The sequence below is a fragment of the Alexandromys fortis genome, unplaced genomic scaffold, assembly GCF_014885135.2.
Source record: "Alexandromys fortis isolate MF-2015 unplaced genomic scaffold, M_Fortis_MF-2015_v1.1 scaffold_27, whole genome shotgun sequence".
NCBI lineage: Eukaryota > Metazoa > Chordata > Mammalia > Rodentia > Cricetidae > Alexandromys > Alexandromys fortis.
Window position 1 is genome coordinate 11,938,419 of NW_026067952.1, and position 11,273 is coordinate 11,949,691.

General features: G+C 42.3%; 1 protein-coding gene across 1 annotated transcript in view; it reads right to left on the bottom strand.

The window, feature by feature from the left end:
• Window positions 1-3,389: 3,389 nt before the first annotated feature.
• Itch (itchy E3 ubiquitin protein ligase) overlaps window positions 3,390-11,273 on the bottom strand; it is an 82,168-nt gene continuing 74,284 nt past the window's right edge. Inside the window, exons 22-23 of the mRNA XM_050151009.1 lie at window positions 7,614-7,686; window positions 3,390-6,024 (exon numbers count right to left, since the gene is read on the bottom strand). Of these exons, the coding sequence (XP_050006966.1) occupies window positions 5,925-6,024; window positions 7,614-7,686 (173 nt within the window). The 3' untranslated portion in view covers window positions 3,390-5,924. The remainder of the gene's footprint in view (window positions 6,025-7,613; window positions 7,687-11,273) is intronic.

An 11,273-nucleotide genomic window follows, 5' to 3' on the forward strand; every position in this document is an offset into this window, starting at 1 on the left:
ACGCATTTTCCTGTCTTGTCCGTCCTCTGCTCTAGAAGTTTACTCTTGCAGGTTACGAAAAACATCTGGGCCGGGTGGTGGCGCACGCCTTTAATTCCAGCACTCGGGAGGCAGAGGCAGGCGGATCTCTGTGAGTTCGACCAACCTGGGCTACAAGAGCTAGTTCCAGGACAGGCTCCAAAGCCACAGGGAAACCCTGTCTCGAAAAACCAAAAAAAAGAAAAAAAAGAAAAAAAAAACATCTGGGTTTCTAACAGAAAATTTAGGTTAAGCCGGTGGTAGCAGCGCACTCTCTTAATCCCAGCACTCAGAAGGCAGAGGCAGGTGGACCTCTGTGAGTTCAAGACCAGCCTGGTCTGCAGATCAAGTTCTAGAACAGGCTCCAGAGCTACACAGAGAAACCCTGTCTCGAAAAACCAAAAAACTTAGCCAAAAGGCAACAATCACAAAAGTCAGCTAAAAGCTTAGGTGATGCAGATGGTGCCAGCAAGGCTCTGTCCCACTCATTTGGCAAGTGGCTGTGTGGGCCTGAGACAGTGGAGGAGCTGGCCCTGGGGTCATAAGAGCAGGACTGTCCCTGCCTCTCACCAGCTGCAGCATTCGGGAGAGTGGCCCCTGCACCTCCCCTGGGCAACACAAGAGAGCTGATAGGACTTGAAGTCTAATTAGGATGGCAGAGTTGCCTCTGGGGAAAGAATTCAGCTAAGTATAGTATAGCCAGTCACGTATTGACAGTCTGGGATGATGTCGCTGTGGATATGGTATCTCTTGCTATACCACGGAAGTTAAAGAGAACAGGTCTGAGTTAGAGAAGAGGAAGAGGAACAGCATGGCATTTCTCTGAAATTCTGAAGCCCTGTAGCCTAGAGCCACTCTGCTGAAGAGGAACCCACTCAGGAGTAACAACCAGGATCCGGGAGGGGTCTGTAGTTTCTGCCTACTTCCACAAGTTTTTCTCTGCTGGCTCCGCCTTCTTTCCTAGACAATTGTGTGTGGATTCCTGCAAAGGGTGTGTGTGGAGGCTTGAGCACCATTTGTGGAATTGGTTCTCTCTCTCTCTCTCTCTCTCCTCTCTCTCTCCTTTTCCCATCTGCTCCAGGGACTAAACTTAGGTTTGTGTAGCAAATACCTTGACCCAGTGAGCAATTTGCTAAACTTATCCATGTTTTTCTAAACATTTTTGTCTGTATATATATGGGCTCCTATATGCCACAGGACAAGTCTGTGACAGTCAGAGGACAATTTTGGGAGTGTGATGAGGGATTCCCCTCTGTATGCTGTGATTACCATTAATGAATAAAGAAAACTGACTTGGCCTGATAGGGTAGGACAGAGCTAGGTGGGGAAAAATAAACTGAATGCTGGGAGAAAGAAGGACTTAGAGAGAAGCCATGTAGCCCAGCGGGAGACAGATGCCGGAAGTTTAGCTGGTAAGCCCCAGCCACAAGGCGATACACAGATTAATAGAAATGGGTTAAATTAATATGTAAGAGTTAGCCAATAAGAAGCTAGAACTAAGTAAGGGGCCAAGCAGTGATTTAAATAATGATTTCTGTGTGATTATTTCGGGACTGAGCAACCGGGAATGAAACAAGCAGCCTCCTTACAACAGGAGTGGTTCTCTCCTCACACCCAGTGGGACTGTGGGATTAATTTCAAATCCATAGGCTTGCTTGGCAGTGAGTGTCTGAGCCCAACCATCTCACCAACCCTCAAGCTTGGATTTCTGGTGAGGTGTACTTAAGTGGGTTAGGGGGCAGACTGTGGAGAATGGTCAGTCTTTTCTACAAAAAAAAAAAATTGATTTTTGAGTGTTTTACCTGCATATATATATATATATATGTGCATATATGTGCACCATGTGCATGCCTGGTCTCATGGGGGTGAGGAGGCCTCAGATCTTATATATATATATATATGTGCATATATGTGCACCATGTGCATGCCTGGTCTCATGGGGGTGAGGAGGCCTCAGATCTCTTGGAACTGGAGCTGCAGGTGGCTATGAGCTGCTCTTGATCGGCACTAGAATCGGAATTGTGCTCCCTGGGTAGAGTAGGAAGTAAGCACTTTCTTTTCTTCTTTTAAGACAGGGTTTCTCTGTATAGTCCTGGCTGTCCTGCAACTTGCTCTGTTGACCAGGCTCACCTTGAACTCAGAGATCCACCAGCCTGAGTGTCAAAAGCATACACTGCTACCACCACCCCTGGGGTGTAAACACTCAGAACCACTGAGCTTCTCTCTCCAGCTGTTGTTCAGGAACTCACAGAGTCTGCTTGCCTCTGCCTTTCCAGTGCTGGAATGAAAGGTGTGCACCACCAATCCTGGCTCCACTGAAAAGCTTACTGACAGTTTGATGCACACATACGATGCATTCTAGTCACACCTGCCCCTCCCACCCTCTCAATTCCACTGTCATGTCTTAGTTTTTGCTTGGTGACCCCATCAATGGTTTGAAACAGAGCCTTGTGTATGTGTGTGGTCATGAGCATGACACTGCCCACTGTAACTCATCAGTGGGTATGTTTTGTCTCTTTTGAGACACGGTCTTGCTGAACCTCAAGTTTATTTAGTTTGCTAGGCTATCTAGCTGTCGTTGCGTTGCTCTGCTCTGCTGCACACCGTGACTCCAGGCTTACCATGGGTGCTGGAGTCCAGCATGCTTGTGCAGCAAGTGCTTTGACCACTTTCTGATGTAGCAGATCTGAATTTTTTTCTATACACTCACAGCAGACAGGCTGTCAACTGCCCAAAAGAAGTCACGTAAAAGGCTTTCCTACATGTGATATATACCATTTCCTAACAAAACCAACAGGAAAGTATGAAAAATGAAGAAGTCAAAAAACTTTACATCTTCTAAGGAAACCCAAGCGAGGCAGCCTCTTGAAGGACTCTGTGGTATATGTAGTTACCTGCGCATTTGAAATCACAGAAATCACGGCAAGGGAGGCGAGCACAGGGACAGACAAGGGTGCCGCTCCCTGGCTGACATGATAAAAGTATACACAGACACTTCAAAGTCCAAAAGAAAAACAGAAAAGGGTGGCGACTGCAAATACCAATGCTACCACACCGAAGTAGTGAACCTTAAAGAAACTCAGACCCCAAAAGAGGCAAAAGTCCCCAAGTCGCCCCAATAACATTTCAGGTAATTTCACCAGGTAAGTAAAACGTGGCAGAGAGGGCTTGGCTGTAAGAGTCATTTAGAGTGAGAGTTTGTAGGCAGATGAGCAGAGCTACTTAAATAACAACCACATTTAAATGTTTCTGCACCCAGGTCACTGCTGTCAACTGCTCCTCAGCTATAAATCACTTCCTCTGGTCAAGTCCCCAAGCCCCTTCCCTCTGAACTGCTGTGGAACCCACCAAAGAGCAGAAAAGGCAAATGCTCATTTTACTCTGTTTTTATTTCAATGTAACATGCAGTAAGAAAAAACTTCACAGGATTGATTAGCATTTACAATGCTTACAGAGAAAAAATTCTTAAAAGCAACTTAGTCCAGATTTAAGGAAAAGCGCAAATTAAACACAATAAACCTATTTCCAAATGCTCACTCTGAACCAAACTGTGAGAGCATTTGGTAAATATTTATGTCTGCTGCTTAGTTGCGTTATTTTATATAATCTCTGATTCTTGGGATATCCAGCCCCCATTTTCCTAACACAGCAGGGAAGACATATACATGTGACCATTTAAATTAAAGGAAGAAATGGAGTTTGGGAGACCCCAGGGCTGCAAAAATATATACAAGCATTTACCTTTTCCAGAACTAAACATTTCTTCCATAAAAATATTAAATAGCCAAGCCCTATAGAACTAGGGCCAGGACTACTTCAAATATAACTTCTGTATTTTAAAAATATAGGGCAGAAAGCCTTTTGGGTGATATTTATACATTTTCACATAATATCTCTAGGTCCCTAAATGAATCATGAAGCATTATGCAGAATCAACAAAGCCTATTTTCTTACATTATCTCTTAATCTCATAAGTCTCTAGTGGATATGGTAGATGACTACATTTTAGTACAAGAATTTGATCCAATGGGAGGTCTTTGTAGAAGGCTTAGTATTTATAGCCATATATTAAAGTCCAGGCCTATGTAGTGAACGGGTGATTGGCAGACATTCGCTCTGTAAGACAAAGCAATAGCATATGTATTTTTTAACCCTACCAACAAAAAGGCAGAGAGATCCTACTATGGAAATAACTAGGGCTTCTAGAGGAGTCATGTATGTCCTGTGGTGTACAGGGTAAGAAAGAGGGCTGGAGGAAGCTGAGCTTTCCCTTCACTGACCGTTTCTAGCTGAGTCACGCATGTCTCTGCTGACAATGGCAGTGTTAAAGAGTCCAGCTGCGCATGTTCAAAATGTTGTTCCAGGATGAGAACAAGAAGAGCAGCTAGGGACATAAAAACATTTTCTTTCCTATGGAACAGGGGTTTGTCACTCTCTCTGTGTATTCTTGGCTTCATGCTACATGTTCATGCTATGCCACCGACACATGTCGTAAGTCCCTGTTAGAGTTATAAGGCTGTTCTTGGGATTTGGCTACAATAGGGACTCGACTGGCTGAGGCTTCATCTCACTGCCCATAAAGTCATATCTGTGGCAGCAGTCACCCTGACAGTCTATCAGAGAAAATAAAAGTGCATTCATCAGTTACTAAAGGGGGAGTCATGAAGAAAAATGGAAAATCTAGAATTTTTAGGGGTCAGGAAAATATTGTGGAGCAGGGCCATGTAAGATGGAGGCACCTGCTCCTTCGTGTGGAGGAGGCGGGACATGCGAAGACAGCACAAACTTGCTGCTGGACACTGTCCTATTTCAAAGACTGCACCACTGACCTCTATTTGGATTAGAAATGACTGCAACATGAATACGTTAGCGATAACGAAAAGTAACTAGGGTGTTGGATTATGATAAAACCACTAAACTTCAATTTATGTGTAGGATTTAAAAAACAAAAATGATCTTAGATGAATTCAAAATAATTTTGATTCTAGGTTAAAACTGAAGGAACTAGCCGGGCGGTGGTGGCGCACGCCTTTAATCCCAGCACTTGGGAGGCAGAGGCAGGCGGATCTCTGTGAGTTCAAGATCAGCCTGGTCTACAAGAGCTAGTTCCAGGACAGGCTCCAAAGCCACAGAGAAACGCTGTCTCGAAAAACAAACAAACAAAACAAACAAACAAACAAAAACAACAACAACAAAAAAAAACCGTGAAGGAACCATGATGCTGATACTGTTTGTAAAATTTAGTATCTGAAAGGCAATCAAATAATTATAAACTGAATGGAGAGAGGTATGAATCTATGTCAGCGGGGACCAAGTTTTCCCTGAATTCAAATAGACAAAACTACTTTGTAGAAAGGGTAAGATCCTGCGTCACTTCCAGGAATAACATCAGAAGGACGCACAGGTTCATGCTCCAGGAATGAACAACAGTCAGGCCAGGCTGAAATGAGGGAGAGCACAAGCGGCTGAGCTTGCACTGTTGTCGAGCACCTCCTAGCTAGAGGCTGTACCAGGAAGACTTGTGTATTGCAGTTTTGGAGACATCCTTGTGTGTCTGCAGAATCGTTACAATAGTCATCAAGAGACCGACTCCCAAGTGATACTGACACACAGAAAACTGTTGTTAAGGGAACAATCTAGTGGAATAAGACAAGGGAGATTTCATCGCTGTGTTAAATCTCTTGTTAAGTAAGTTTCTGACTACTGTCTGTAGATCTGCTTTCTGGAAACGCTGAGGAGAAATCCAGAATCACTGGAAGGTAAATCCCAACAACATTAATCTACATACACTCAGATAACTCTCTAGTCACAGTCCAAGTTTACAATAAGATGTGCAACAGGCAGAGAAGGAAGGGACAGGCACTGCAGATGAGTTCCTGTCCTCTGGTGGCCTAAGGTCTCAACAGTTACTCTTGTCCAAATCCTTCTGTTTCTTCAATGGCAAACAACAGCTTTTCCTTCAGTTGCTCATAGCTCTTGTAGGGTGGGAGGTCCAGACGGTTAAAACTGAAAGTAAGAATTGCTAGCTTGAGAAAGGGAAGAATAAAAAACAGAAGTGGGCAGAGCCCGGCAGCAACATGGGCTTGAACCACAGCCTTTGACCAATGGCTCTTCACCTTTCCAAGATTCACTACAGTGCCTTCTCTGGTAAACTGGGATAGCAACACCACCCTGTGGTAGAGTTTGAACCAAGCACACAGCACAGTGCTAGTGCTCAGCCGACACTCAGCAAATGTTCTTGACCACTGGACCATCTCTCCAGATCCATAAATAGTTAGGCATGATACTCAATGCCTATAATTCCAGGATTTGGGCATTACAGGCAGGATGACCAGGAATTCAAAGTAGGCCTAGGCTTTATGAGACCTTGTCTCAAAAACCAACGCACATAAAAATAAGTACAATTATTTTGTGTCAATCCAAAAAAATAATTGCGAGGCTGGGGATATGGCTCAACAAAATATTAGCCTAACAAAATTTAAGGTGCTGGGTTTATTCCCTAAGGACACACAGAACAAATAGTTGGTTAAATAAAAGGAAAAAAATGTGATGTGTACTGTAACCTATCATTTGAAGCTATTAAAATAACTAGTCAGAAAGGATGTGATTCCATACTGAGAACATAAAAATGTTGGTCACTGGAGCTGAAGGGTGGAAGTGTGTGTTTAGTAACACATATAACAGTGGGTAACAGGGATGCGTACATAACCACGCAATCCACTTAACAGCTACACACGCCCCTACACACCCCTACAAATGGTTCAAATCCAAATGTGATTGACAGTACATTGAATTCCAACATAAACTATATTTGAAGTTAAGATTGGTTGATTTTTAGTTTGGTCCATTTTGGGAAATGAGGTTAAACTGCATTTTAAACCAGAAAACAAGGTCTGGGCATACAGCTCCGATATAGAGGGCTGCCTGGGAGGTGACAGGCCCTGGCTGGGTTCAACTCCTAGTACTGAAAAAGAAAAACCCAAAAGAGCAGGAATTCTGTTCACTATATACTAAGTAAGAATTCTAATTTCAAACTTCCCGTGTTAAAACTTGAAGAGGGAGGAAAAGGCACGCATGGCCAATGAGCACAAATGGGATCCTCTTGACAGGAGAGCAAGGCCTACAACAACTTCGGGGCTGGCTGCATTGCTCTGTAAAACTACTAAATATCATGGATCAAAATGGGTTAATTTGCCTGGTACATTTGTAATCCCAGCACTTGGGAAGCAGAAGCAGGAAGATGAGGTGTTCAAGGGCAGCTTTGGCTCTGAGATCTTTTCTCAGTAAAAGGGGGTGGGGCACTATTAAGAGCTCATATTGCTCTTCCAGTGAACCTGGGGGTTCAATTCCCAGTACCCCCCTCAGGTGGCTCACAACACCTGTAACTTACACATAGTGTACATATACTCAGGAAGTCACATACACAAATAAAAATGAAAAAAATCTTTTAAAAGGAGGTAAGGGAATTTATTTTGTGAGACATAAATTCTGCCTCTGTAAAACTGTTAAGAGATGGGGAAATTATTTCCTTTCTAATAAGTAGCCAGAGGTTAAATGGATAAAAGTTTATTTTTGGTATTTCTGATTATGCTTACCAGGTATGGCTTCTGGGTAACCAATTTTCTTTCCCAACTTTCTCGATGCAGAACTTCTGTGGTCCATTACTCCCTAAAGCACAGGAAAAGCATAAAAAAATTGTTAATTATAAAGCCCTTAAATTATGCATCCCAACTGGGCAGGGGTGGCACATACCTTTAATCCCAGCACTTGGGAGGCAGAGGCAGGCGGATCTCTGTGAGTTCAAGGCCAGCCTGGTCTATCAGAAATAGCACCAGGACAGGCTCGAAAGCCACAGAGAAACCCCGTCTCAAAATATATTAAAAAAAAAAAAGAAGAAATAAATAAAACAAAATTATGCATCACAGTTAGCAGCAGCATTGCCATTTGGAATCACAGACATATAGGCCTGTCCCAAACCTACTGCATCAACAACTTTAGGGGCAGGAGCTTAGATACACATTTTAACAAGCTCCCAGGTGCTTCCAACAAGTAGTGAAACTTGAGAATCATTTTGTTCATGTACGCCAAGAAGAAAACCTACAGCTTTATTAATCCATAGCTAAAATAGCATGCCATGATTAGTAATCATCCACAAAAGAACACATAAATATCTATTGTCAAAACTTTTCAAATGTAAGCATCCAGAGAACTCACTATAATAGCCACATGCTTTATTATTGTATTTTTGCACAAAATTCTACCACAGAGCCGGGCGGTGTGTGTTTGTATGAATGAACGTATATGCATAGTAATATATGTATGTGTGTATACTGCATGCATGCACATGTGCATGTGGAGGCCAGAAAAAAAAACTGTGGTTGGATCTCTCTTTCTACCTTTATGTGGGTTCCTGGGATTAAACTAAAATTATCAGGTTTGCATGGGTACCTTTATTTGCTAAGACGTCTGATTAGCCCCAAGAAGATGTATGTATAGATGTATGCATGCATTTATTTTATATTTATTTTATTTTGTGTGTATGTCTGTGCCCCACGTGTCACTGGTGCCTGAAAACTCCTTAAGAGCAACTGAACTGAAGTTACAGATGGTTATGAACGGCCATGAGGTAGCTGGAAATTGAACCCAGGTCCTCTGGGAGAGGCAAAACACCAAAGCACTGTGGAAGCCCACGTGTGACTCTGTTTTTATCTGGAGTCATTTTGACTTAAAGAAGTCCTTTGAGTCCAAGTTTGCCTGCTCTACTTTTTTTTTTTTTATAACCTTGAGGGCTGTGAGAGACTTCTGATTTAGCCTGAGAGAAAAGAAACCTCTATCTAGTAGACTGTCTACTGCTGAAGATAAACCTCAGGAACATCAAGATAGAAAGTGAGGCTGCTTCTGAGCAGCAAGCACATGATGGAGAGGAGGCCGCTCACTCAGGGACAGGGATGGTCTTGTGGTCAGACACTGACCGAACGTCTGTCTTGTGTTTTGTTCTGCTTTTATATAAGTATATAAGAAGCAAGCTCTGAAATAAATTCAGGGCTGTTTGGCTGCTTTGGCATAATCAGACAAACCTCCCGATTTTATCCTGTCTCCTGTTTCTTCTGACTTTTCTTTGGCCTCGAGGATCCCCTATCCGGAAACCCTAGCTGACCTTGGAGCTGGCTCCTACAGGTAGTGCCCAACATGGGGCATTTTGGGGAGGGGTGTCTTCATAGGGATACTGCAGATTCCAAGGGTGCTCGGAGGTGTGGTAAGTATATCCTGAGAATATCAGCTGTTGCGCGGTTGTAAATATAAAAAAAACAAGCAGTTGTGTGGTGTAGGGACATTGTAGTACATTCTTGACTGGTCTGAAAATCAAGAAGACTATAGCAACTCTTATCCTTTGTCTACAGCATAAACTTGGGATCAAGGACTGCTAGCTGAAATTTGGTATTCCAGTACAAAATTTCCACAAACTTATACTTGAAAACTTGCTGCTGCCATGGGGAAAATGGCAAGACAATCTAGTTCTTCAGAACCTGTTTGCCTTCTAAAAAGGAACTGTTTTGGCTTGTGTCAAAACACCTTATGTTCTTTTGGTTGGAGAGATAAAAATCTCCATAAATGGTATTGTGCTTAATGTTTCAGGCCCTGATTGTGTTTTAACTAATTGTATTTCTCAAGTGGATGATCATACCCATGTATTGATGTTAAAATAACCTTCTTTTGTAATGTTGCCTGTGAAGTAAATGATCCATGGTTTGATGAAAATTTAAAAAGCTTTAGGTAGAGAAAAATATGCTATTGTATTAGCTGTAGCAGGAATTTCTGCTCTTCCTGTTATGCTGACCACTACTGCAGTTGCTTCAGTGGCTTTGTCTCAGTCTATTCAAAATGCTGGGTTTGTTAATCAATTATCTAAGAATGTTTCGGACACTGAAGACACAAGAAGACATAATGTAAATAATTAAATGCCTTGTATGATATGGTATAATCTTTAGGGGATAAGCTCCAAAGCTTAAAATCCAGAGTCCAGTTAAAATGCCATGCTAACTATGAATGAATTTGTGTTACATCTTTTGTGTATAATAAAAGTGTTACCGGGTGAAAAAGAATTAAAGCACATTGGGCTGGAGAGATGGCTCAGTGGTTAAGAGCACTGACTGCTCTTCCAGAAGTCCTGAGTTCAATTCCCAGCAACCACATGGTGGCTCACAGGCATCTATAATGAGATCTGGCGCCCCCTTCTGGCATGCGTGCACACATGGAAGGATGGAAGGAATGCTGTACACATAATAAATAAATAATTTAAAAAAAAAAAAAGAATTAGGGCTGGAGAGATGGCTCAGCGGTTAAGAGCATTGCCTGCTCTTCCGAAGGTTCTGAGTTCAATTCCCAGCAACCACATGGTGGCTCGCAACCATCTGTAATGAGGTCTGGTGCCCTCTTCTGGCCTGCAGGCATCACACACACAGAACATTGTATACATAATAAATAAATATTTAAAAAAAAAAAAAGAATTAAAGCACATTGTGGGGGAATTTGACATGATTCTAATGAATCTTTAGATTTGGCTAAATTACATCAAGAGATTTTAAAATTCAAAAATGGTAACATAAATTTTGATACATCAAAAGCAGTTAAAAATATTATAAAACAATCTAAAAAGACTGTTCCATCATGGTCAGCACTTAGGTCACTCTTAGTAGTGCTCTTTGGAGCATAATTTGCTTACATATAGTTTTCAAGCTGATTATAAACTCACTGTGAAAAGTGGGCTCAAAACTTCACGGAGTAAAACTCCAAACACTTCCCTAAAAAATTGACACCAGAGACTTGCAGTCAAAGGCATTGAGATTTCTTTGCCTCTTTTCAACCTAAGATAGGAGCTGGATTTCTAGGATCCATTTTCCCATGACGGGTAAGATTAGAATGCAGTAAGGAACCCCCAAGGCAGATGCAGTCTTCTGAGGAGTTCTGAAAGGTCCTTAAAATATAATAAAAAGGGGGGGATTGTGGGAACCCACGTGACTTATCTGGAGTAGTTTCTGACTTAAGTCCTTTGAGTTCAAGCTTGCCTACTCTGCTTTTTTTTTATAACCTTGAGGGCTGTGAGAGACTTCTGATTTAGCCTGAGAGAAAAGAATCCTCTATCTAGTAGACTGTCTACTGCTGAAGATAAACCTCAGGAACATCAAGATAGAAAGTGAGGCTGCTTCTGAGCAGCAAGCACATGATGGAGAGGAGGCCGCTCACTCAGGGACAGG